General features: G+C 58.0%; 1 protein-coding gene across 4 annotated transcripts; it reads left to right on the forward strand.

Moving 5' to 3' along the window:
- Positions 1-3,033: 3,033 nt before the first annotated feature.
- On the forward strand, positions 3,034-26,715 carry LOC117009800 (pre-mRNA-splicing factor ATP-dependent RNA helicase DHX16). Of its 4 annotated transcripts, XM_033084141.2 has the most exons (21): positions 3,034-3,281; positions 4,700-4,929; positions 6,639-6,786; positions 8,305-8,361; positions 8,956-9,210; positions 11,018-11,188; positions 11,344-11,391; positions 12,706-12,894; positions 13,747-13,857; positions 14,449-14,564; positions 15,504-15,714; positions 16,587-16,685; positions 16,892-17,044; positions 17,686-17,826; positions 18,208-18,370; positions 19,193-19,311; positions 20,618-20,685; positions 21,894-22,056; positions 23,901-24,062; positions 24,717-24,890; positions 26,463-26,715. In XM_033084141.2, the coding sequence occupies exons 1-21, from the start codon at positions 3,072-3,074 to the stop codon at positions 26,589-26,591; spliced, it is 3,117 nt and encodes a 1,038-aa protein (XP_032940032.1). In that variant the 5' UTR covers positions 3,034-3,071; the 3' UTR covers positions 26,592-26,715. The 4 variants fall into 4 exon arrangements, with proteins under 4 accessions (XP_032940032.1, XP_032940031.1, XP_032940034.1 ...); XM_033084140.2 differs by lacking the exon at positions 11,344-11,391 and having other exon boundaries at positions 11,018-11,236; XM_033084143.2 differs by lacking the exons at positions 3,034-3,281; positions 4,700-4,929; positions 6,639-6,786; ... (1 more) ...; positions 8,956-9,210; positions 11,344-11,391 and adding an exon at positions 9,694-9,736 and having other exon boundaries at positions 11,018-11,236.
- The last annotated feature ends 4 nt before the right edge of the window (positions 26,716-26,719 follow it).

The raw sequence follows: 26,719 nt of genomic DNA on the forward strand, positions 1-26,719 counted from the left end.
TTTCTATAGGGGAACTGGGATTTTCCATAGGGGATTTTCTATAGGGGAACTGGGTTTTCCATAGGGGATTTTCCATAGGGGAACTGGGATTTTCCATAGGGGAACTGGGTTTTCCATAGGGGATTTTCCATAGGGGAACTGGGATTTTCTATAGGGAAACTGGGATTTTCCATAGGGGAACTGGGATTTTCCATAGGGGAACTGGGATTTTCCATAGGGAATTTGGGATTTTCTATAGGGGAACTGGGATTTTCTATAGGGGAACTGGGATTTTCCATAGGGGAACTGGGATTTTCTAAAGGGGATTTGAGATTTTAGGATGGACAGGGTTCCCCTATGGGCTCTATAGGTTCCCCTAGAGATTCTATAGGTTCCCATGCCCTATAGGATATACAGATCCCCTATAGGATGTGTAGATCCCCTATAGGGTGTGTAGGGGTCAGCACGTGCTGGGGCTCTATAGGCTCCCCTATGGACTCTATAGGTTCCCCTATGGGATCTCTAGGTTCCCATCCCCTATAGGATGTGTAGATCCCCTATAGGGTGTGTAGGGGCCGGCGTGTGCCGGGGTTCTATAGGTTCCCCGGCCGTAGGTGACCCCGGCCTTGCTGTGGCCTCGGCCCCGGGGGCGGCGCACGGGACAGCGCCCCCCGCTGGGGGACAGGGCCTATGGATCCCCTATGGATCCCCTATAGATCAGCTCTGGATCCCCTATGGATCCCCCCATGGAATCCCAGAATCCCCCACAGATCCCCTATGGATCACCCATAGATTTCCCCCACAGATCCCCTATGGAATCACCTATAGATTCCTCCCCGGATCCCCCCATAGATCATATGTGAGCCCCCTATAGATCCCCACAGATCTCCTATGGATCCCCCCATGGAATCCCCTATGGATCTCCTATAGATCCCCACAGATCTCCTATGGATTCCCCCCATGGAATCCCACAGAATCCCATGGATCCCCCTACGGAATCCCCTATAGATCCCCCTATGGATCATTTATGGATCCCCACAGATCCCCCTATGGAATCCCCTATAGATCCCCTATGGATCATTTATGGATCCCCACAGAATCCCCTATAGACCACCATGGAATCCCCACAGATCCCCTATGGAATCTCTTATGGATCCCCCTATGGATTTCCCCACAGATCCCCCTATGGAATCCCCAAGGGATCACCCACAGAATCCCCACAGAACCCCTATGGATCCCCTACAGAATCCCCTATAGATCACCAATAGAATCCCCTATGGATCATTTATGGATCCCCACAGACCCCCTATAGATCCCCCATGGAATCCCCAATAGATCAGCAATGGAATCCCCACAGATCCCCTATAGATCCCCACAGAATCCCATGGATCCCCCATGGAATCCCCTATAGATCCCCTATAGAATCCCACAGACACAGAGACCCACCCAGAGCAGCACCTATAGAGCCCCTATAGGGCCCCAATGTCCCCTAAACCCCCCCCAAAATCACCAAACTCCCCCTATAGATTCCATAGGTCCCGAACCTTCCCCCCAGACCCCCCCCAAATTCCCATATAGATCCCATAGGTCCCCAACCCCCCCCCCACAAAGAGCCCCTATAGGGTTTTATACCCCCCCAAAATCCCCTATAGACCCCCAGACCCTCCCAAATGTTCCCTATAGCCCCCATAGGTCCCCCCAAACCCCCTCTATAGACCCCCATAGGTCCCATATAGGGCCCAAATCCCCCCCCCCACCAAAATCCCCTATAGCCCCCATAGGTTCCGGATATCCCCAGAAACCACTCCGGATTTTTTCCCCAAATCGCCCCCTATAGATCCCACCCCGCACCCTCCATAGGTGCCGTCAAACCCCCCCCCCCCATAAAAAGAAAATCCATAGGTTTCGGATATCCCCAGAAACCACTCCGGATATTCCCAATATCCCCCCCAAACCTCCCCTATAGATCCCATACATCCCATAAACCGCCCCAACCCCTCCTTGAACCCACCCCTACACCCTCCATACGTCCCAAAAACCCCTTGAACCCCCCTCAAATATCCCCTATACCCTCCCTATACCGCCCCTATACATCCCCTATACCCCCCACCCCATCACGCACCCCCCCTTTATTCTATACCCCTTCCAACTCCCCCTAACTCCCCTGAGAAACCTTTTTAGAAGTCCCCAGACCCATTTTGAACCCTCCAGACCCCCCAAATCACCCCTATAGAGCCCCTATAGCCTCCATACGTCCCCCACCCGCTCGCCCTCAGCTGCCTCTAACATGGCGGCCGCCACCTCCCCCTCACGGCAGCGAGGCCACGCCCCCTTACGCGACGAGGCCGCTGATTGGTTAATTCACCCCCAGCGACAGCGCTGATTGGCTGCCGCTCACACGGCGCCTGCGCTGATTGGTTAAAAGGGGCGGAAGGCGGGGTTTACTCCTGAAGGGGAGCGGGCGTGGTTTTGGCGGGAAGAGGCGGAGAAAATGGCGGATGATTGACATGTGGATTGTAATTAACAGTAATAAAAATAATTTTAGGAAAAAAAAAAAATACTAAAATTTTTATTATGGAATGGGGGATCCCTGAGGGAAAAGAAGATTCTTGGACGGACGGGGTTGGCATTTGGGAGGGATTGGATGGGAAAATTCTGGGTTTTGGGGAGGAAAACGGGAATTTCGGAGGGGTGGAGATGGGAGTGGGGGGAAAACAACTTTTTATGGAAAACAGCGACGAATTCCGGGGGAAGAAATCGGATTGATTGATTGATTGATTGACTGGTTTTGGGGGATAAACAGGGACAAAAAGACGGGATTTTTCTTTAGTTTAAATTTTAAACTCCTGATTTCGAACTGCCCTTCTCGACGTGGGGTTACGGTAAACCGCGAGCGCTCTCGCGACATCACGGTAGCGCCGGTAGTGGGCGTGGCCTCGCGAGACGCGCGCTCTGATTGGCCGCGTCCTCCGCGGCGTGAGGGCGGGAGGCGCGAGCCGTGCGCTGATTGGCCGAAGCTCCCCGTGCTAGACGCTGATTGGGCGGCGGCTCCGTGAGGGGGAGGAGAAGGAGGAAGAGGCAGAGCGGCGACCATGGCGGCGATGGCGGGCCTGGAGCGCTGGGTGTCCGGGCAGCTGCAGGAGCTGCTCGGCCTCAGCGCCCGCCATGTCCCCGCTTTCCTGGTGGCGCTGGCGCGGCGCAGCCGCAGCCTGGAGGAGCTGCTGGAGCGGCTGCGGGAGACCGAGGCCCTGCGAGTGGAGGAGCCGCGCGTGCGCGAGTTCGCGCGCGAGCTCTGGGACAAGGTGGGCGGGAATTCGTGAGGGGTGGGGGGGGAGGGAAGCGCGAGGAAATGGGGGAGTGGGCGGGGCTTGTGTGAGGGACGTGGCCTGCGTGGGCTGGGCGTGGTTTGGACGCCATATTTAGCGCTGAGGGCGTGGCCATTTGAAAAGGGGCGTGGCTTTAAAACAAGGTGTGAGGGGCGCGGTTTAACTCACCTTAAAGATGACGTCACCGTAAGTGGGCGTGGCTCCTGCACAGAGCTGCCAATCAGGCTGGGCTCTGGCTTCCAATGGGGTGTGGCCACATTGGGTGTGGTAAGGGGGGGGGCCCAAGTGGGTGGGGCCATTTTGGGTGTGGTCAGGTGTCACCTTTTTGGGTGTGGCCAAGTGTGGCCAATTTGGGGGTGGCCAAGTGGGTGGCCCCATTTTGGGTATGGTCAGGTGGCGCCATTTTTGGTGTGGCCAAGTGGGTGGGGCCAATTTAGTTGCGTTCAGGTGTGGCCATTTTGGGTGTGGCCAAGTGGGTGGCCCTATTTTGGGTGTGGTCAGGTGAGGCCATTTTGGGTGTGGCCAAGTGGGTGGGTCCATTTTGGGTGTGCAGCCAGGTGAGGCAAGGCCATTTTGGGTGTGGCCAAGTGGTTGCTGCCATTTTGTGTGTGGTCAGGTGTGGCCATTTTGGGTGTGGTCAGGTGTAGCCATTTTGGATGTGGCCAAGTGTGTGGCGCCATTTTGAGTGCGCTCTGGTGGAGCCATTTTGGGTGTGGCCAAGTGGGTGGATCCATTTTGGGTGTGGTCAGGTGGGTCCATTTTGGGTGCAGCCAGGTGAGGCGAGGCCATTTTGGGTGTGGCCAAGTGGGTGCTGCCATTTTGGGTGTGGTCGAGTGGTGCCATTTTGGGTGTGGCCAAGTAAGTGCCGACATTTTGTGTGTGGCCAGGTGGTGCTGTTTTGGGTGCAGTCAGGTGGAGCTATTTTGGGTGTGGTCAGGTGAGGCAAGGCCATTTTGGGTGTGGCCAGGTGTGGCCATTTTGGGTGTAGCCAAGTGGGTGGGTCCATTTCGGGTCTGCTCAGGTGTGACCATTTTGTGTGTGGCCAAGTGACGCCATTTTGGGTGCGGTCAGGTGGCGCCATTTTGGGTATCGTCAAGTGAGTGCTGCCATTTTGTGTGTGGCCAAGTGACGCGTTTTGGGTGCAGTCAGGTGGAGCCATTTTTGTTGTGGCCAAGTGCCGCCATTTTGGTTGTGGCCAAGTGACGCCATTTTGTGTGTGGCCAAGTGGCGCCATTTTGAGTGTGACCAAGTGACACCATTTTGGGTGTGGCAAAGTGAGTGCCACCATTTTGTGTGTGGCCAAGCAGGCCATGCCCATTTTGCGCCACGCTCAGGTGGGTACCCCCACACCGGGCGTGTCCCCTGGGCGTGTCCTGACCCCGCCCCACCCCCAGGTGCCACGAGAAGCCCCCCGGGAACCCCCCGGGCGCGCGGCCGAGCGAGCGGCGCTGGAGCTGCAGCGCCAAAACCGCGGCTACCGATTGGTGGAGAGCGACGAGGAGGGGCCGAGCCCCGCCCAGGACCACGCCCAGGACGAGCCACGCCCTCGCCGGCGACACCTGAGGCGGCGCCGCCGCTCCGAGTCCCCGCCCGAGGCCACCGCGGCGTCGCCGTCACCCCCGCCGTGAGTACCGAGATCCTTTGCAGGTTGGAATTTTGAAAATTTTGGAATTTGGAAATTTGGGAATTTTTTTAATTTTGGGAGTTTTGGTCTTTGGGAATTTGGGAATTTTGGGGTTTGGGAATTTTGAAAATTGGAAATTTTGGAATTTGAAAATTTCCGAATTTGGGAATTCTGGGATTTTGGAATTTGGAAGTTTTGGAATTTGGGAATTTGAGAATTTTGAAAATTAGGAATTTTGGAAATTTTTGAGTTTTGGAATTTTGGAACTTGGAAATTTGGAGCTTTGGAATTTTGGAATTTGGGAATTTTAGAATTTTGGAGCGTTGGAATTTTTGAGTTTTGGAATTTTAGAATTTTAGAATTTTGGAATTTTAGAATTTTGGAATTTTGGAATTTTGGAATTTTGGAATTTTGGAATTTTTGAATTTTGGAATATGGGAGTTTGGGAATTTGGGAATTTTGGAATTTCCACACTCAGAAACGCCCCCAAATAACCCCTGAAATTCCACAAATTTTGTCTTTTTTTTCCACTCTTGGTTAGATTTTATCTCCTAAACCCCTGAAATTCCACAAATTTTTCCTTTTTTTCTCACTCTTACTAGGATTTTACCACCTAAACTCCTGAAATTTCACAAATTTCACCAATTTTTCCTCCTCTTAGTTAGATTTTTTCCTGCTAAACCCCTGAAATTTTATGAGTTTCACCATATTTTTCCATTCTTGGTTAGATTTTTCCTTCTAAACACCTGAAATTCCACAGATTTTCCCTTTTTTTTCCACTCTTGCTTGGATTTTTCCTCCTATACCCCCGAAATTCCACAGATTTTTCCCTTTTTTTTCATTTTTTTGTTAGATTTTGCCTCCTAAACCCCTGAAATTCCACAAATTTCACCATTTTCCCCACTCTAGGTTGGATTTTTTTCTCCTAAACCCCTGAAATTCCCAAATTTCACCATTTTTTTCCATTCTTGGTTCGATTTTTCCTTCTAAACCCCTGAAATTCCACAGATTTTCCCCTTTTTTCCACTCCTGGTTGAATTTTCCCTCCTATATCCCCGAAATTCCACAGATTTTTCCCTTTTTTTTCATTTTTTTGTTAGATTTTGCCTCCTAAACCCCTGAAATTCCACAAATTTCACCATTTTCCCTACTCTAGGTTGGATTTTTCCTCCTAAACCTCTGAAATTCCACAAATTTCACCATTTTTTCCCACTTTTAATTAGATTTTACCTCCTAAACCCCTAAAATTCCACAAATTTCACCATTTTTTTCCATTCTTGGTTAGATTTTACCCCCTAAACTCCTGAAATTCCACAAATTTCACCATTTTTTCCCACTTTTAATTAGATTTTACCTCCAGACCCCTAAAATTCCACAAATTTCACCTTTTTTTCCACTCTTGCTTGGATTTTTCTTCCTATATCCCTGAAATTCCACAGATTTTTCCTTTTTTTTTTTCATTTTTTTGTTAGATTTTAGTGGAATTTTGCTCCTCCATGGAACAAATTTGGCTTCCTGAGTAAATTTTGGGGTCTCCCACTTCCACTTTGGCACCTCCTAACCCTCATTTTAACCCTCTCCACCTGATTTTTACTGCGATTTTCACCTTTTTCCCCCCTCCTGGCCGCATTTCTCCCCCCCTGGGTTGCCTCCCTCTACCCTGGGAGGGGTTTTTGGGGACCCCAGACCCATTTGTGCCCCTCCCCAAGAGCTGCCGAGCCCCCCGAGGAGCCGGAGGAGGAGTGGGAGGCGTCGGAGCGGGAGCGGCTGCGGGACCTGCGGGAGCGCGACGCCTTCGCCGAGCGCCTGCGGAGGAGGGACCAGAAACGGGACAGGGGGGCTCGGGGGGACACCAAGGTGGGCGTTTGGGGAGGTTCTAGAGGGGTTTGAGGGGTTCTGGGTGGGATTTGGGGGGTTCTGGGTTGAATTTGAGGAGTTCTGGGTGGGATTTGGGTGGGGGTTTGAGGGGTTTTTGAGGGGTTCTGGGTTGAATTTGAGGGGTTCTGGGTGGGATTTGGGGGGTTCTGGGGGTTTGAGGGGTTTTTGAGGGGTTCTGGGTTGAATTTGAGGGGTTCTGGGTGGGATTTGAGGAGTTCTGGGTGGGATTTGAGGGGTTCTGGGTTGAATTTGGGGGGTTCTGGGTGGGATTTGAGGGGGGTTTGGGGGGGTTTGGGGGGAATTGAGGGGTTTCTGAGAGGGGTTTAAAATGGGTTTGGGGGCTTTGAGGGGTTCTTGGGAGGGGGTTTGAGGGGGGTTTGGGGGGTTCTGAGGGGATTTGAGGGGGAGTTGAGGAGTTCTGGGTGGGGTTTGAGGGGTTCTGGGTTGAATTTGGGTGGGAATTGGGGGGGTTCTGGGTTGAATTTGGGGGGTTCTGGGGGGTTTGAGGGGTTTTTGAGGGGTTCTGGGTGGTATTTGAGTGGTTCTGGAAAGGGTTGGGGGCATTTGAGAGGTTCTGGGTGGGATTTGAGAGGTTCTGGGTTGAATTTGAGGAGTCCTGGGTGGGATTTGGGGGGGTTTGAGGGGGATTTGAGGGGTTCTGGGTGGGATTTGAGGGGTTCTGAGTGGGATTTGGGGGGTTTGAGGGGGATTTGAGGGGTTCGGGGTTGAATTTGGGGGATTCTGGGTTGAATTTGAAGGGTTCTGGGGGGTTTGAGGGGTTTTTGAGGGGTCCTGGGTTGAATTTGAAGGGTTCTGGGGGGGGTTGAGGGGGATTTGGATGGGATTTGAGGGGTCCTGGGTTAAATTTGAGAAGTTCTGGGTTGAATTTGAGGGGTTCTGGGTTGAATTTGGGGGGTTCTGGGGGGTTTGAGGGGTTTTTGAGGGGTTCTGGGTTGAATTTGAAGGGTTCTGGGGGGGTTTGAGAGGGATTTGGGGGGGATTTGGGGGATCCTGGGTGGGATTTGAGGGGTCCTGGGTTAAATTTGAGAGGTTCTGGGTGGTATTTGAGGAGTCCTGGATGGGATTTGGGGGGTCCTGGGTTGAATTTGAGGAGTCCTGGGTGGGATTTGTGGGGCTTTGAGAGGGATTTTTGGGGTTCTGGAGGGGTTTGGGGGTTTCTGGGTGGGAGTTGAGGGGTTCTGGGTTGAATTTGAGGGGTTCTGGGGGGTGGTTGAGGGGTATTTGAGGGGTTCTAGGTGGGATTTGAGGGGTTCTGGGTTGAATTTGGGGAGTCCTGGGGTGAATTTGAGGGGTTCTGGGTGGTCCTTGGGGGGTTCTGGGGGGTCTTTGGGGGGTTCTGGGTGGGATTTGGGGGGATTTCAGGGGTTCTGGGTGGTCTTTGGGGGGTTCTAGGTGGGATTTGGGGGGATTTCAGGGGTTCTGGGTGGGATTTGGGGGTGGTCCCCCCTTTCCTCACCCCCTTTTTTCCCTCTCCAGGCCTATGAAGAAGCCCAAAAACGCCTCAAAATGGCCGAGGAGGACCAAAAAGCTCTGGTGAGAGCTGCCCCAAATTCCCAGTTCACCCCATTCCATCCCAGTTCAACCCCAGTCCATCCCAGTTCACCCCATTCCATCCCAGTTCAACCCCAGTCCATCCCAGTTCACCCCATTCCAGCCCATTTTACCCCATTTTCTCCCCTTTTTTTTCCTCATTTCTCCCCATTTTCTCTCATTTAACCTCATTTTCTCCCCATTTTAAATCCATTTCCCCCCATTTCTCATTGTTCTAACCTGATTTCTCCCCCTTTTTCTCATTTTCCCAGCATTCCCCCCATTTTAACCCCATTTCCTCTCCATTTCTCTCCATTTTAACCCTATTTACTCTCATTTTAACCCCATTTCTCCCCATTTTCACCTAATTTAACCCCATTTTAACCCCATTTTCCCCCATTTTAACCCCATTTCTCCCCAATTTAATCCCATTTATTCTCATTTTCCCCCCATTTATTCCCATTTTAACCCCATTTCCCCCCATTTTCTCCCCACTTATTCCCATTTTAACCCCATTTTAACCCCATTTCCCGCCATTTTAACCCCATTTATTTTCACTTTAACCCCATTTCTCCCCATTTTCCCCCCTCCCCGCAGATCCCCGAGCTCCGCAAGCGCTCCCGCCGCGAGTACCTGGCCAAACGCGAGCGGGAGAAGCTGGAGGAGCTGGAGCTGGAAATCCAGGACGAGGAATTCCTGTTCGGGGAGGAATCCCTGAGCGCCCCCGAGCTGCGGGAGCTGCGCTACAAGCGCCGGGTCCGGGACCTGGCCCGGGATTACAAACGGGCCGGGGAGAGGGAGCAGCTGGAGAGGAGCAGCCGCTACAGGATACCCGAGGAGAGGAGGGACAAGGTGGGGAGGGGTCCTAAAGGGGGTGGGAGGGGTCCTAAAGGGGGTTTGGGGGGTGGGAAATGGGGCTTTAGGGTTTCTAAAGGGGAATTTGGGGATTTGGTGGTTGGGAAATGGGGATTTGGGGAGAGGGAGCAGCTGGAGAGGAGAGGCGGGACAAGGTGGGGAGGGAGCTCAGAGAGGGGAAAATGGGGATTTGGGGGGTGGGAAATGGGGTTTGGGGGGTGGGAAATGGGGATTTGGGGTTTGGGAGGGGGCTCAGAGAGGGGGAAATGGGGATTTGGGGGGTGGGAGGGGGTTCTAAAAGGGGAAATGGGGATTTGGGGGTGGGAAATGGGGATTTGGGGAGAGGGAGGGGGCTCAGAGAGGGGGAAATGGGGATTTGGGGGGTGGGAGGGGGTTCTAAAAGGGGAAATGGGGATTTGGGGGTGGGAAATGGGGATTTGGGGGTGGGAAATGGGGGTTTGGGGAGAGGGAGCAGCTGGAGAGGAGCAGCCGGTACAGGATACCCGAGGAGAGGAGGGACAAGGTGGGGAGGAGTCCTAAAGGGGGTGGGAGGGGTGGGAAATGGGGATTTGGGGTGGGAGGGGGTTCTAAAGGGGGAAATGGGGATTTGGGGAGTGGGAAATGGGGTGGGAGGGGGTTCTAAAGGGGAATTTGGGGGTTTGGGGGGTGGGAAATGGGGATTTGGGGAGAGGGAAATGGGATTTGGGGAGAGGGAAATGGGATTTGGGGAGAGGGAGCAGCTGGAGAGGAGCAGCCGCTACAGGATACCCGAGGAGAGGAGGGACAAGGTGGGGAGGGGTCCTAGAGGGGGTGGGAGGGGTCCTAAAGGGGGTTTGGGGGGTGGGAAATGGGGATTTAGGGGGTGGGAAATGGGGATTTGGGGTTTGGGAGGGGGTTCTAAAGGGGAATTTGGGGGTTTTAGGGGTGGGAAATGGGGGTTTGGGGGTGGGAAATGGGGTGGGAGTGGGTTCTGAAAGGGGAAATGGGGATTTAGGGGAGTGGGAGGGGTCCTAAAGAGGGGGAAATGGGGTTTGGGGGGTGGGAAATGGGGTGGGAGGGGGTTCTAAAGGGGAATTTGGGGGTTTGGGGAGTGGGAAATGGGAATTTGGGGGGTGAGAAATGGGGATTTGGGGTTTGGGAGGGGGCTCAGAGAGGGGGAAATGGGGATTTGGGGGGTGGGAGGGAGTTCTAAAAGGGGAAATGGGGATTTGGGGGTGGGAAATGGGGATTTGGGGGTGGGAAATGGGAATTTGGGGGTGGGAAATGGGGATTTGGGGAGAGGGAGCAGCTGGAGAGGAGCAGCCGCTACAGGATACCCGAGGAGAGGAGGGACAAGGTGGGGAGGGGGCTCAGAGAGGGGAAAATGGGGATTTGGGGGTGGGGGAGTGGGGTTTGGGGAGTGCTGATTGCTCTCTGTTATCTCCTGGATTACTACACTCAACCGAAATTTCGCTCAAAATCTCCTTTCCTCACCCCAAATCCCCCAAAAATTCCCTTCCCCTGACCCCAAACCCCCTTCCCTCTCCCCAAACCCCTTCCCCTGAGCCCAAATCTTCCAAAAAAACCCCTCCCCTGAACCCCAAACCCCTTTCCCATGACCCCAAACTCCCTTCCCCATAACCCCAAACCCCTTTCCCATGACCCCAAACCACCCCAAACCCCTTCCCCTGAGCCCAAATCTTTCAAAAAAACCCTTCCCTGAACCCCAAACCCCTTCCCATGAGCCCAAATCCCCCCAAATCCCCTTCCCCTGACCCCAAACCCCCCCAAACCCCTTCCCCTCACCCCTCTTTCCCCTTTACAGAAGATCCCAGAGCAGGAGGAGCCCGGGGAGGAGGCCCTGGCCCCCAGGGACGAGCAGAGGCGCTGGGAGGAGCAGAGACTCGGGGCGGCCTCGCTGCGCGTCGGGGCCAGGGACAGGGACAGGAGCCAGGAGGGACCCGGCTATGAACTGCTCCTGGAGGAGGAGGAGATGGTGCAGTTCGTCAGTGCTGCTCAGCTAGAGGGGACTGACCCACAAAAGGTGGGGCTGGGGTCACCAGGGGGGGATTTGGGGTGGTCTGGAGTCACCTGGGGGGGATTTGGGGTGGATTTTGGGTGGATTTGGGGCTGCTGGAGGAGGAGGAGATGGTGCAGTTCGTCAGTGCTGCTCAGCTAGAGGGGACTGACCCACAAAAGGTGGGGCTGGGGTCACCTGGGGGGGATTTGGGGTCACCCAGGGGGGATTTGGAGTCACCTGGGGTGGATTTGGGGTCACCCAGGGGGGTCTTGGGGTGGTTTAGGGTCACAGGAAGGGGTTTGGGGTGAATTTTGGGGGGATTTGGGGCTGCTGGAGGAGGAGGAGATGGTGCAGTTCGTCAGTGCTGCCCAACTGGAGGGGACTGACCCCCAAAAGGTGGGGCTGGGGTCACCTGAGGGGGATTTGGGGTCAGCCAGGGGGTCCTGAGGGGGATTTGGGGTGGATTTGGGGTCACCAGGAGAGGATTTGGGGCTGCTGGAGGAGGAGGAGATGGTGCAGTTCGTCAGTGCTGCTCAGCTAGAGGGGACTGACCCCCAAAAGGTGGGGCTGGGGTCACCTGGGGGGGATTTGGGGTCATGGGAAGGGGTTTGGGGTGGATTTGGGGGGGATTTGGGGTCAGCCAGGGGGAATTTGGAGTGGTCTGGGGTCACCCAGGGGGAAATTGGAGTCACCTGGGGTGGATTTGGGGTCACCCAGGGGGGTCTTGGGGGGGATTTGGGGTCATAGGAAGGGGTTTGGGGTGGATTTGGGGTCACCCAGGGGGGATTTGGGGTCACCTGGGGTGGATTTGGGGTTACCCAGGGGGTCCTGGGGGGGATTTGGGGTCACAGGAAGGGCTTTGGGGTCACCAGGGGGCAGATTTGGGGTCATGGGAAAAGGTTTGGGATGGATTTGGTCACACTGAGGGTGACACTGATGACACTGCGGTGACCTTGGTGACACTGGGATGTCCCTGGTGACACTGGGGTGTCCCCTGCTGTCCCCAAAGTTGTCCCCAAGACCAAGCGCCACCACCAGTGGAGACAGTGGGTGGGCACTGGTGGCACTGGGCTGAGTTTGGTCACACTGAGGGTGACACTGATGACACTGGGGTGACCCTGGTGACACTGAGATGACCCTGGGGTGACACTGATGACACTGAGGTGACACTGGGGTGTCCCCAGGATGTCCCCAGGCCGTCCCCGAGGCCGAGCGCCACCACCAGTGGGGACAGTGGGTGGTTACTAGTGGCACTGGGCTGAGTTTGGTCACACTGAGGTGCATTTGGTGGCGCTGAGGGTGACACTGAGGTGTCCCTGGTGTCCCCTGCTGTCCCCTGCTGTCCCCAGGACGTCCTCGAGGCCGAGCGCTGCCGCCAGTGGGGACAGTGGGTGGGCACTGGTGGCACTGGGGTGGATTTGATGATACTGGGCTGACACTGAGGGTGACACTGATGACACTGGGGTGTCCCTGCTGTCCCCTGCTGTCCCCAGGATGTCCCCGAGGCCGTCCCCGAGGCCGAGCGCCGCCGCCAGTCGCTCCAGGACAGCCGCCGCTCCCTCCCCATTTTCCCGTTCCGGGACGAGCTGGTGGCGGCCGTGAACCAGCACCAGGTGTTGGTGATCGAGGGGGAGACCGGGTCCGGGAAAACCACCCAGATCCCCCAGTACCTGCACGAGGAGGTACTGGGAGCGACTGGGAGGGACTGGGAGGGGTTTGAGGGGCACTGGGAGGGGACTGGAAGAGGATTGGGAGGAGATTGGGATGGACTGGGAGGGGATTGGGGGGGATTGGGAGGGACTGGGAGATGATTGGGAGGGGATTGGGGGGCACTGGGAGGGACTGGGAGGGGTTTGGGTGGGATTGGGAGGGGACTGGGAGGGACTGGGAGGGAACTGGGAGGGACTGGGATGGACTGGGAGAGACTGGGAGGGGATTGGGAGGGGTTTGAGGGGCACTGGGAGAGGACTGGGGGCACTGGGAGGAACTGGGAGGGACTGGGATCAAACTGGGAGGGATTGGGAGGGACTGGGAGGGGACTGGGATGGACTGGGAAGGGATTGGGATGGACTGGGAGGGGATTGGGAGGGGATTGGGGGGGATTGGGAGGGACTGGGATGAACTGGGATGAACTGGGAGGCACTGGGAGGGGTTTGAGGGGCACTGGGAGGGACTGGGAGAGGACTGGGGGGCACTGGGAGGAACTGGGAGGGACTGGGATCAAACTGGGAGGGACTGGAAGGGGACTGAGAGGAACTGGGAGGAGATTGGGTGGCACTGGGAGGGGATTGGGAGGGGTTTGGGTGGGACTGGGACGGACTGGGATCAAACTGGGAGGGACTGGGATGGACTGGGAGGGGACTGGGATGGACTGGGATGGACTGGGGAGGATTTGAGTGGATTTGGGGTCCTGGGGGAGGGATTTGGGGATGCTCAGTTGTGATTTTTTGGGGGGGTCCATGTCCCCCCCTGACCCCTCTGTCCCTCTGTCCCCAACGTCCCCTCACTGTCCCCTCTGTGCTCTCTGTCCCCAGGGGTACACGAGGGGGGGGATGAAGATCGGGGTGACGCAGCCGCGGCGCGTGGCCGCCATGAGCGTGGCAGCGAGGGTGGCCGTGGAGATGGGGACAAAGCTGGGCAACGAGGTGACAACGGGGACATGGGGGGGGTGGGGACATTGAGGGGACACTGGGGACATTGGGAACAAAGCTGGGGAATGAGGTGACAACAGGGGCATGGGGGTGACACTGGGGACTTGAGGACATTGCGGGGGTGACAGCACCCAGGGGAGGTGACAGCCAGCCCAGGGAGGTGACAGTGACCCAGGGGAGGTGACAGTGATCCTGGAGAGGTGACAGTGACCCTGGGGAGGTGACAGTGATCCTGGAGAGGTGACAGCAGCCCCAGGGAGGTGACAGTGACACAAAGGAGGTGACAGCGACCTGGAGAGGTGACAGTGACCTCAGGGAGGTGACAGTGACCCAGGGGAGGTGACAGTGACCCTGGGGAGGTGACAGCAGCCCAGGGAGGTGACAGTGACACAAAGGAGGTGACAGTGACCATGGGGAGGTGACAGTGACCTCAGGGAGGTGACAGTGACACAAGGGAGGTGACAGCCAGCCCAGGGAGGTGACAGTGGCCTCAGGGAGGTGACAGCACCCAGAGGAGGTGACAGTGACCATGGGGAGGTGACAGCCAGCCCAGGGAGGTGACAGGGCCGTGTCCTTGTCCCCAAGGTCGGGTACAGCATCCGCTTCGAGGACTGCACGTCGGAGCGCACGGTGCTCAAGTACATGACGGACGGGATGCTGCTGAGAGAGTTCCTGACAGAGCCTGACCTGGCCTCCTACAGGTGACATTGGGGACACTGGGGACAGCCAGGGGACACTGGGGACACGGGGACAGCCAGGGGACATTGGGGACACTGGGGACACAGGGACAGCCAGGGGACACAGAGAGCAGGGACAGCCAGGGGACATTGGGGACGGGATGCTGCTGAGAGAGTTCCTGACAGAGCCAGACCTGGCCTCGTACAGGTGGCACTGGGGACACTGGGGACATTGGGGACACCTGGGGACAGCCAGGGGACATTGGGGACACGGGGACAGCCAGGGGACAAAGAGAGCAGGGACACCTGGGGACATTGGGGACGGGATGCTGCTGAGAGAGTTTCCTGACAGAGCCCGACCTGGCCTCGTACAGGTGACACTGGGGACACTGGGGACACCTGGGGACAGCCAGGGGACACTGGGGACATGGGGACAGCAAGGGGACACAGAGAGCAGGGACAGCCAGGGGACATTGGGGACGGGATGCTGCTGAGGGAATTCCTGACTGAGCCTGACCTGGCCTCATACAGGTGACACTGGGGACACTGGAGACAGCCAGGGGACATTGGGGACACAGGGACAGCCAGGGGACACTGGGGACACAGGGACAGCCAAGGGTCACAGAGAACAGGGACAGCCAGGGGACACTGGGGTCATGTCCCTGTGGTCATCTCTCTGTCCCTGTCCCCATGGCAATGTCCCTGTCCCCATGACAATGTCCCTGTCCCCATGACAATGACAATGTCCCCATGTCCCCAGTGTGATCATGATAGACGAGGCCCACGAGCGCACCCTGCACACAGACGTGTCCCTGTCCCTGTCCCCATGACAATGACAATGTCCCTGTCCCCGCAGTGTGATCATGATAGACGAGGCCCACGAGCGCACCCTGCACACAGACGTGTCCCTGTCCCTGTGTCCCCATGACAATGACAATGTCCCCAATGTCCCCATGTCCCCAGTGTGATCATGATTGACGAGGCCCACGAGCGCACCCTGCACACGGACGTTCTCTTCGGCCTCATCAAGGACATCGCGCGGTTCCGGCCGCACCTCAAGGTGCTGGTGGCCTCGGCCACGCTGGACACCGAGCGCTTCTCGGCCTTCTTCGACAACGCGCCCGTGTTCCGCATCCCCGGGCGCCGCTTCCCCGTCGACATCTACTACACCAAGGTCACCTGGGGACACTGGGGACATTGGGGGACACTGGGGGACACTGGGGACACTGGGGGACATTGGGGACACTGGGGGTGTTCAGGGGATTGGGGACATTGGGGACACTGGAGGTGCTCAGGGGATTGGGGACATTCAGGATGTTGGGGACATTCAGGACATTGGGGACATTGGGAGGATATTGAAGGGATTGGGGACATTCAGGACATTGGGGACATCGGGACAGTGGGAGGGTATTGAAGGGATTGGGGACATTCAGGACATTGGGGACAGTGGAGACATTGGAAACATAGGGAGGATATTGATGGGATTTGGGACATTGGGGACACTGGGGGTTTTCAGGGGATTGGGGACATTCAGGATATGGGGACATTGGGGACACTGGGGGGGATTGGGGACATGGGGGACATTCAGGACATTGGGGACATTGGGAGAATATTGAGGGGATTGGGGACACTGGGGGTGTTCAGGGGACTGGGGACATTCAGGACACTGGGGACACTGGGGACATTGGGGACATTGAGGACATTGGGGACATTGTGGGACATTGTGGGACATTGAATGGATTGGGGACATTGGGGATACTGGGGACATTGTGGGGACATTGGGGACATCCAGGGGGACATTGGGGGAGTGTTGGGAGGATTGGGGCATTGGGGACATTGAGCAGACCGGGGACACTGGGGACATTGGGGACATTGGGAGTGTCCAGGGATACCTGGGGGTGTTGGAAACATTTGGGGACATGAGGTGACACAGGGAAAGGGGGGACGCTGGGGATCTTTGGGGCCACCTGGTGCTGATGTCCCCTGTGTCCCCAATGTCCCCTCAATGTCCCCAATGTCCCCTCAATGTCCCCAATGTCCCCACAGGCTCCCGAGGCCGATTACCTGGAGGCCTGCGTGGTGTCGGTGCTGCAGATCCACGTCACCCAACCCCCTGGGGACATCCTGGTGTTCCTCACCGGGCAGGTCAGTGTCACCTCAGTGTCACCTGAGTGTCCCCTTGTCCACATCCCCACAGATGTCCCCGTTCCCCCGAGAGTTCCCCTGTCCCTAATGTCCCCACCACGCGTTTTGTCCTCTTGATGTCCCCAACCTCCCCATTGTCCCCAATGTCCCCATTGTCTCCAATGTCCCCGATGTCCCCAACGTCCCCGATGTCCCCGGGGTGGCAGGAGGAGATCGAGGCCTGCGTGGAGCTGCTCCAGGAGCGCTGTCGCCGCCTGGGCTCGCGCTTGCCCGAGCTGCTGGTGCTGCCCATCTACGCCAACCTCCCCTCGGAGCTGCAGGCCCGCATCTTCGAGCCCACGCCCCCGGGAGCCAGGAAGGTGCGCTGGCCCTTTAAGAGAATGGGCGGGGTGTGTGGAAGGGGCGTGGCTTCAGGATATGGGGGTGGGGTTTCATTTAGGGAGCCAGAAAGGTGCGCTGGCCCTTTAAGAGAGTGGGTGGGGTGTCTGAAAGGGGCGTGGCTTCAGGATATGGGGGTGGGGTTTAAGGGAAAGGGGGTGGGGTTTCATTTAGGGAGCCAGAAAGCTGCGCTGGCCCTTTAAGAGAGTGAGCAGGGTGTGTGGAAGGGGCGTGGCTTTATGAAATGGGGGTGGAGTTTAAGGAAAGGGGGTGGGGTTTCATTTAGAGAGCCAGGAAGGTGCGCTGGCCCTTTAAGAGAGGGGGTGGAGCCTAGAAGGGGCGTGGCTTCATGAAAATGGGGTGGGGCTTAGTTGGGTGAGGTCAAAATGGGAGGGGCCTAAAAGGGTGTGGCTTAATTGGGTGTGGTCAGAGTGGGTGGGGTCTAAAGCCGGTGTGGCCTAATTGGGCGTGGCCTGCAAGGTGAGATTTGATTGGTTGAAAGTCGAAGTGGGCATGGCCTAGCAGGACAGTATTTGAGGGGGTGTGGCTTATCTGGGCGTGGTCAGTAGGGGTGTGGCCTGCAGGGGCGTGTCCCCAGGTGTGTCCCCGCCCCCTGGCACAGGTGGTGGTGGCCACCAACATCGCGGAGACGTCGGTGACAATCGATGGCATCGTGTACGTGCTGGACCCGGGCTTCTGCAAACAGAAGAGCTACAGCGCGCGCACCGGCATGGAGTCCCTGGTGGTGACACCGTGCTCCAGGGTAATGTCACTTATTGTCACTTGTGTGTCACCTGTGTGAGCTGTGTGTCACCTGTGTGTCACCTGTGTCACCCGCTGTGAGCCCTACAGCGCGCGCACCGGCATGGAGTCCCTGGTGGTGACACCGTGCTCCAGGGTAATGTCACTTATTGTCACCTGTGTGTCACCTGTGTGAGCTGTGTGTCACCTGTGTGTCACCTGTGTGTCACCTGTGTGTCACCTGTGTGTCACCTGTGTGAGCTGTGTGAGCTGTGTGTGCCACCAGGTGTCCCGTACCTGTGCCAGGTGCCAGGTGTGCTGTACCTGTCCCAGGTGTCCCCTCCCTGTCCCAGGTGTCCCATCCCTGCCCCAGGTGTGCCAGGTGTCCCCTCCCTGTCCCCAGGCCTCGGCCAATCAGCGCGCAGGCCGCGCCGGCCGCGTGGCTCCCGGGAAATGTTTCCGGCTCTACACGGCCTGGGCGTTCCAGCACGAGCTGGAGGAGACCCCGGTGCCCGAGATCCAGAGAGCCGACCTGGGCTCCCTGGTGCTGCTGCTCAAGAGCCTGGGTGAGCACTGGGAGGGACTGGGAGGGACTGGGACGGACTGGGAGGGGACTGGGAGGGACTGGGATGGACTGGAACAGACTGGGAGGGGATTAAAGAGGAATTTTGGGGATGTCAGGACAGACGTGGGCTCCCTGGTGCTGCTGCTCAGGAGCCTGGGTGAGCACTGGGAGGGACTGGGACAGACTGGGACAGACTGGGAGTGACTGGGAGGGGACTGGGAGACACTGGGGGTCACTGGGATGGACTGGGAGGGACTGGGAGGGGGTTAAAAGGGATTAAAGGGGAATTTTGGGGGTGTCAGGACAGACCTGGGGTCCCTGGTGCTGCGGCTCAAGAGCCTGGGTGAGCACTGGGAGGGACTGCGACGGACTGGGAGGCACTGGGAGTGACTGGGAGGGGACTGGGAGACACTGGGGGTCACTGGGATGGACTGGGAGTGACTGGGAGGGGGTTTAGAAGGGATTAAAGGGGAATTTTGGGGTGTCAGGACAGAGCTGGGGTCACTGGTGCTCTGCTCAAGAGCCTGGGTGAGCACTGGGAGGGACTGGGAGGAGACTGGGACAGACTGGGATGGACTGGGAGAGACTGGGAGGGGACTGGGGGGGGACTGGGATGGACTGGGAGGGGACTGGGATGGACTGGGAGCATCCCAAGTGACATTTTTGGCACCGCTGGTGGCCCTCGGTGACATTTTCGGGGCCACCTGGGGGGTGACCTGAGGGGGACTTTGGTGACAACCCTGGGGTGTCCCTGCGCTGGGGGGGGCGGTGGCACCTTGGGGACACCTTGGGGACACGGAGGTGACATCGGGGGTGTCCCCAGGGATCAATGACCTGATCCACTTCGATTTCCTGGACCCGCCCCCGCACGAGACGCTGGTGCTGGCGCTGGAGCAGCTCTACGCACTGGGGGCGCTGAACCACCTGGGGGAGCTGACCACGGTACTGGGACGGACTGGGACAAACTGGGAGGGACTGGGAGGGACTGGGGATGGGGTGTGAGCCACCTGGGAGGGACTGGGAATGGAGTATGAACCACCTGGGAGGGACTGGGAGGGACTGGGACAAACTGGGAGGGACTGGGAGGGACTGGGACAAACTGGGAGGGACTGGGAGGGGCTGGGAATGGGGTATGAACCACCTGGAAGGGACTGGGAGGGGATGGGAGGGGCTGGGATGAACTGGGATGGACTGGGATGAACTGGGAATGGGGTGTGAATCACCTGGGGGAGTTCACTATGATACTGGGAGGGACTGGGATCAAACTGGGACGGACTGGCAGGGAATGGTGGTCACTGGTGTCACTGGTGTCACTGGTGTCACTGGTGTGTCACTGGTTTGTCACTGGTGTCACTGGTCACTGGTGTCACTGGTTTGTAACTGGTGTTACTGGTGTCACCGGTGTCACTGCTGTCACTGGTTACTGGTGTGTTACTGGTGTTACTGGTATGCCACTGGTGTCACTGCTGTCACTGCTATCACTGGTTACTGGTCACTGGTGTCACTGGTTTGTAACTGGTGTTACTGGTGTAACTGGTGTCCGGTGTCACTGGTCACTGGAGTCACTGGTTTGTTACTGGTGTCACTGCTGTTACTGGTGGTCACTGGTGTGTTACTGGTGTCACTGGTGTCCAGTGTCACTGGTTACTGGTGTTACTGGTTTGTTACTGATTACTGGTGTCACTGGTGTCACTGGTGTGTCACTGCTGTCACTGGTGTGTCACTGGTTACTGGTGGTCACTGGTTTGTTACTGGTATCACTGGTGGTCACTGGTGTGTCACTGGTGTCCGGTGTCACTGGTTACTGGTGTCACTGGTTTGTTACTGGTGTCACTGCTGTCACTGGTTACTGGTGTCACTGGTGGTCACTGGTTTGTTACTGGTGTCACTGGTTTGTCCCTGGTGTGTTACTGGTGTCACTGGTGTTACTGGTGTGTCACTGGTGTCACTGCTGTCACTGCTATCACTGGTTACTGGTGTCACTGGTGTCACTGGTTTGTCCCTGGTGTGTTACTGGTGTCACTGGTGTTACTGGTGTGTCACTGGTGTCACTGCTGTCACTGCTATCACTGGTTACTGGTGTCACTGGTTTGTAACTGGTGTTACTGGTGTCACTGGTGTTACTGGTGTGTCACTGGTGTCACTGCTGTCACTGCTATCACTGGTTACTGGTGTCACTGGTGTCACTGGTGTGTAACTGGTGTTACTGGTGTGTTACTGGTTTGTCACTGGTTTGTCCCTGTCCCAGCTGGGCCGGCGCATGGCGGAGCTGCCGGTGGAGCCGATGTTGGCCAAGATGATCCTGGCGAGCGAGCAGTGAGTGACAGCCCTGTCCCCACAGTGTCACCTGAGTGTCCCCAATGTCCTCAAAGTGTTCCCTGAGTGTCACCACAATGTCACCTGGGTGTCACCAGAGTCCCCTGTCCCCAAAGTGTCACCTGAGTGTCCCCAGTGTCACCTGTGTCACCTATGAGTTCCCTGAGTGTCACCAGAGTGTCCTGAGTGCGCCCTGAGGGTCCCCAAAGTGTCACCTGAGTGTCCCCAGTGTCCCCATGTCCCCAGATATGGCTGTACCAAGGAGGTTCTCACGGTGTCCCCAGTGTCCCCTCAGTGTCCCCAGTGTCCCCCTGTCCCCAGGTACGGCTGCACAGAGGAGGTTCTGACGATGTCCCCTCAGTGTCCCCAATGTCCCCTCAGTGTCCCCAATGTCCCCATGTCCCCAGGTACGGCTGTACCAAGGAGGTGCTCACGGTGGCCGCCATGTCCCCTCAGTGTCCCCAATGTCCCCAATGATGTCCCTGTCCCCAGGTATGGCTGTACCGAGGAGGTTCTCACGGTGGCCACCATGTCCCCTCAGTGTCCCAAATGTCCCAATGTCCCCAATGTCCCCCTGTCCCCAGGTACGGCTGTACCGAGGAGGTCCTGACGGTGGCCGCCATGTCCCCCAAGTGTCCCCAGTGTCCCCCTGTCCCCAGGTACGGGTGCACAGAGGAGGTTCTCACGGTGGCCGCCATGTCCCCTCAGTGTCCCCAATGTCCCCAGTGATGTCCCTGTCCCCAGATATGGCTGCACAGAGGAGGTCCTGACGGTGTCCCCAATGTCCCCCAAGTGTCCCCAATGTCCCCAGATATGGCTGCACAGAGGAAGTTCTCACGGTGACCCCAATGTCCCCTCAGTGTCCCCAATGTCCCCAGGTACGGCTGTACCGAGGAGGTTCTCACGGTGTCCCCAATGTCCCCTCAGTGTCCCCAGTGTCCCCTGAGTGTCCCCAGTGTCCCCAATGTCCCCAGGTACGGGTGCACAGAGGAGGTGCTCACGGTGGCCGCCATGTCCCCCAAGTGTCCCCATGTCCCCCTGTCCCCAGGTACGGCTGCACAGAGGAGGTTCTCACGGTGGCCGCCATGTCCCCTGATTGTCCCCAATGTCCCCAATGTCCCCAGGTATGGGTGCACCGAGGAGGTTCTCACGGTGTCCCCTCAGTGTCCCCCATGTCCCCAATGTCCCCAATGTCCCCCTGTCCCCAGGTACGGCTGCACCGAGGAGGTTCTCACGGTGGCCGCCATGCTGTCGGTGAACAACGCGGTGTTTTACCGGCCCAAGGACAAGGTGCTCCACGCCGACAGCGCCAGGGTGGCCTTCGGGGTCCCCGGGGGGGATCACCTGGTGCTGCTCAACGTCTACAACCAGGTACGGGGACATGGGGACACACTGGGGGGACTGGGGACACTGAGGGATTGGGGACATAGGGGACATTGGGGGGACTGGGGGGGACAGTGGGGACACTGGGGACATTGAGGGGATTGGGGACACACTGGGGGGACTGGGGACACTGAGGGATTGGGGACATAGGGGACATTGGGGGATTGGGGGGATTGGGGACATCGGGGGATTGGGGGGATTGGGGACATCAGGGACACACTGGGGACACTGGGGACACTGGGGACATTGGGGACACACTGGGGACATTGGGGACATTGGGGGGATTGGGGACATTGGGGAACATTGGGGACATTGGGGGGATTGGGACACTGAGGACATTGGGGACACTGGGGACACACTGGGGACATGGAGACATCAGGGACATTGGGGGATTGGGGACATCAGGGACACTGGGGACACACTGGGGACATTGGGGGGACACTGAGGGGATTTGGGACATTGGAGGGGTTGGGGACACACTGGAGAGATTGGAGGGATTGGGGACATTGGGGACACGCTGGGGACATTGGAGGGATTGGAGGAGTTGGGGACATACTGGGGACACTGGGGACATCAGGGACATTGGGGACACCAGGGACACTGGGGAGATTGGGACATTGGGACACTGGGGACATTGGGGGGATTGGGGACATTGAGGGGATTGGGGACATTGAGGGGATTGGGGACATTGAGGACACTGGGGACATTGGGGGGATTGGGGACACACTGGGGACATTGGTGACATCAAGGGGGGTTTGGGGACACTGCAGTGTCCAGCAGCAGCAGCACTGACCCTGTCCCTTTGTGTGTCCTTCTCTTGCTGTCCCCAATGTCTGTCCGTGTGTCCCCAATGTGTCTGTGTGTCCCCAATGTCTGTCCGTGTGTCCCCAATGTGTCCGTGTGTCCCTGATGTCCCCACTGTCCGTGTGTCCCTCTCTCACTGTCCTTGATGTCCGTGTGTCCCCTCTGTGTGTGTGTGTCCCTCTGTCTGTGTGTCCCTCTGTGTCTGTGTGTCCCTGTCTGTGTGTCCCCTCTGTCTCTCTGTCCCTGCTGTCCCCCTGTGTGTCTCTGTCTGTGTGTCCCCTCCGTGTGTCTGTGTGTCCCATCCTCTGTCCCTGTCTGTCTGTCCCCTCCGTGTCCATGTGTCCCTGTCTGTCTGTCCTCTCCGTGTCTGTGTGTCCTTGTCTGTCTGTCCCCTCTGTCCCTGTCTGTGTGTCTGTCCCCCCCGTGTCGGTGTGTCTGTCTGTGTGTCCCCTCTGCCTGTCTGTCCTCTGTGTGTATCTCTGTGTCTGTCTGTCTGTCCCCTCTGTTTGTCCTCTCGTGTGTCTGTGTCTGTCTGTGTGTCTGTCTGTCTGTCCCTGTCTGTCCCCCTGTCTGTCTCTGTCCCCACTGTCCCTGTGTGTCTGTCTGTCCCTCTCTGTCTGTCCCTGTCTGTGTGTCTGTGTGTCTGTCCCTGTCTGTCTGTCCCTGTCTGTCTGTGTGTCCCTGTCTGTGTGTCTGTCTGTCCCCTCTCTGTCTGTCTGTCCCTGTCTGTCTGTCTGTTCCTGTCTGTCTGTCCCCTCTGTGTCCATGTGTCCCTGTCTGTCTGTCCCTGTCTGTCTGTCCCTGTCTGTCCCCCCCTCTGTCCCTGTCTCTCTGTCCCTGTGTGTCTGTCTGTCCCTGTCTGTGTGTCTGTCTCTGTGTGTCCCTGTCTGTCTGTCTGTCCCTGTCTGTCTGTCCCCGTGTGTCTCTGTGTGTCTGTCCCTGTCTGTCCCTGTGTGTCTCTGTCCCTGTCTGTCTGTCTGTGTGTCCCTGTCTGTCTGTCCCTGTCCGTGTGTCCGTGTGTCTGTCAGTGGGTGTGCAGCGGTCACTCCCTGCAGTGGTGCTACGAGCACTTTGTCCAGGCGCGTTCCCTGCGCCGCGCCCGCGACGTGCGCGACCAACTGCAGGGGCTGATGGAGCGCGTGGAGATCGCGCCCTCCTCCTGCGGGGGGAACCTCGACCTCGTCAGGAAGGTGAGACCCAAAATCACCCCAAAAACATCCCAAAATATCATCAAAATATCCCCCAAATCAGCGCCCTCCTCCTGCGGGGGGAACCTCGACCTGGTCAGGAAGGTGAGACCCAAAATCACCCCAAAAACATCCCAAAATCCGCCCAAAATATCATCAAAATATCCACAAATATCCCCCAAATCAGCGCCCTCCTCCTGTGGGGGAAACTGGACCTGGTCAGGAAGGTACAACCCAAAATCACCCCAAAAACATCCCAAAATGTCCACAAAATATCCACAAAATATCCCCCAAATCAGCGCCCTCCTCCTGCGGGGGGAACCTCGATCTGGTCAGGAAGGTGAGCACCAAAATATCCCAAAAAACATCCCAAAAACACCCTTAGGACCCATCCCAGTGCCCTCCTAGTGCCCTCCCAGTTCCTCCCAGTCCATCCCAGTCCCTCCCAGTCCCTCTCCCAGTCCCTCCCAGTAACCCTGTCCCCTGTCCTGTCCCCCCAGGCCATCACAGCCGGGTTTTTTTTACCACACGGCCTGCCTGTTGCGGGGCGGGTACCGATCCCAGTCCATCCCAGTCCCCCTCCCAGTCCCTCCCAGTCCATCCCAGTCCCCCTCCCAGTCCATCCCAGTAACTCTGTCCCCTCTGCTGTCCCCCCAGGCCATCACAGCCGGGTTTTTTTACCACACGGCGCGCCTGTCGCGGGGCGGGTACCGCACGGTGAAGCACCAGCAGCCCGTGTTCATCCACCCCAACAGCGCCCTGTTCAACCTGCAGCCCCGCTGGGTGCTCTACCACGAGCTGGTGTGCACCTCCAAGGAGTTCATGAGACAGGTGGGGACACCTTGGGGACACCTTGGGGACACCCTGGGGACACCCTGGGGACGTGGGGACACAGGGCAGGGACATGGGACACAGGGCAGGGACATGGGGACACTGCAGGGACATGCTGGGAGCTGCACCACGAGCTGGTGTGCACCTCCAAGGAGTTCATGAGACAGGTGGGGACATGGGGACACCCTGGGGACACCCTGGGGACACCCTGGGGACGTGGGGACACAGGGCAGGGACATGGGGACACAGGGCAGGGACATGGGGACACTGCAGGGACACGCTGGGGGCTGTACCACAAGCTGGTGTGCACCTCCAAGGAGTTCATGAGACAGGTGGGGACATGGGGACACCCTGGGGACACACTGGGGACACCCTGGGGATGTGGGGACACAGGGCAGGGACGTGGCAGGGTCACAGTGTGGGTTTGGGGACACCTTAGGGACACGCTGAGTGCTCTACCACGAGCTGGTGTGCACCTCCAAGGAGTTCATGAGACAGGTGGGGACATGGGGACACCTGGGGACACCCTGGGGACACCCTGGGGACACGCTGGGGACACCCTGGGGACGTGGGGATACAGGGCAGGGACATGGGGACACTGCAGGGACACACTGGGTGCTGCACCATTAGCTGGTGTGCACCTCCAAGGAGTTCATGAGACAGGTGGGGACATGGGGACACCTTGGGGACACCCTGGGGACACTGGGGACACCCTGGGGATATGGGGACACGGGGCAGGGACGTGGCAGGGTCACAGTGTGGGTTAGGGGACACTTTGGGGACACATTGGGTGCTGCACCACGAGCTGGTGTGCACCTCCAAGGAGTTCATGAGACAGGTGGGGACATGGGGACATCCTGGGAACACCCTGGGGACACCCTGGCGACATCCTGGGGACACCTTGGGGACACCCTGGGTGCCACACCCCCAAGGTGAGCACACGGGGACCACGGTGACAGAGACCTGGTGGCCACATCCCCGTGGTGGCCGAGGTGACAAAGTGGTGACCCCAACCCATCACCCCTAACCCCAGCTGTCCCTGGCTGTCCCCAGGTGTCCCAGGTGTGTCCCCAGGTGTCCCAGGTGTGTCCCTGTCCCCCCAGGTGATCGAGATCGACAGTGCCTGGCTGCTGGAGCTGTCCCCAGCTGTCCCTAGGGCTGTCCCCAGGTGTCCCAGCTGTCCCTAGGGATGTCCCCAGTTCCCCCCAGGTGTCCCCAGCTCCCCCCAGGTGTGTCCCCAGGTGTCACAGGTGTGTCCCTGTCCCCCCAGGTGATCGAGATCGACAGTGCCTGGCTGCTGGAGCTGTCCCCAGCTGTCCCTAGGGCTGTCCCCAGGTGTCACAGGTGTCACAGGGCTGTCCCCAGGTGTGTCCCAGGTGTCACAGGTGTGTCCCTGTCCCCCCAGGTGATCGAGATCGACAGTTCCTGGCTGCTGGAGGTGTCCCAGCTGCCCCTAGGGCTGTCCCCAGCTCCCCCCAGGTGTCCCTAGGGTGTCCCCAGGTGTGTCCCCAGGTGTCACAGGTGTGTCCCCAGATGTCCCCAGGTGTCACAGGTGTGTCCCTGTCCCCCCAGGTGATCGAGATCGACAGTTCCTGGCTGCTGGAGGTCGCCCCCCATTATTACCAGGCCAAGGAGCTCGAGGACGGCAGCGGCCGCAAAATGCCCAAAAAAGCCGGAAAATCGCGGGAGGAGCTGGGCTGACACCCCTGGGGACACCTGGGGACACTTGGGGACACACCTGGACACACCCCAATACAGCCCCTGGGGCACAGAACCGGCGCCACCCCCGCCAGGGACGCTGCTGTCACCGCTGTCCCCTCTGTCACCGC

Source organism: Catharus ustulatus, chromosome 36 (genome assembly GCF_009819885.2).
Source record: "Catharus ustulatus isolate bCatUst1 chromosome 36, bCatUst1.pri.v2, whole genome shotgun sequence".
NCBI classification, from domain to species: domain Eukaryota; kingdom Metazoa; phylum Chordata; class Aves; order Passeriformes; family Turdidae; genus Catharus; species Catharus ustulatus.

What these genes read in the sequence shown, in the direction of transcription:
- LOC117009800 (XM_033084140.2), top strand. Translation starts at nt 3,072, where the DNA reads ATGGCGGCGATGGCGGGCCTGGAGCGCTGGGTGTCCGGGCAGCTGCAG. An exon ending in CCTGACCTGGCCTCCTACAG is followed by an intron (nt 14,565 to 15,503) that starts GTGACATTGGGG and finishes CCATGTCCCCAG; the next exon opens with TGTGATCATGATTGACGAGG. An exon ending in TGCTCAACGTCTACAACCAG is followed by an intron (nt 22,057 to 23,900) that starts GTACGGGGACAT and finishes TGTGTCTGTCAG; the next exon opens with TGGGTGTGCAGCGGTCACTC.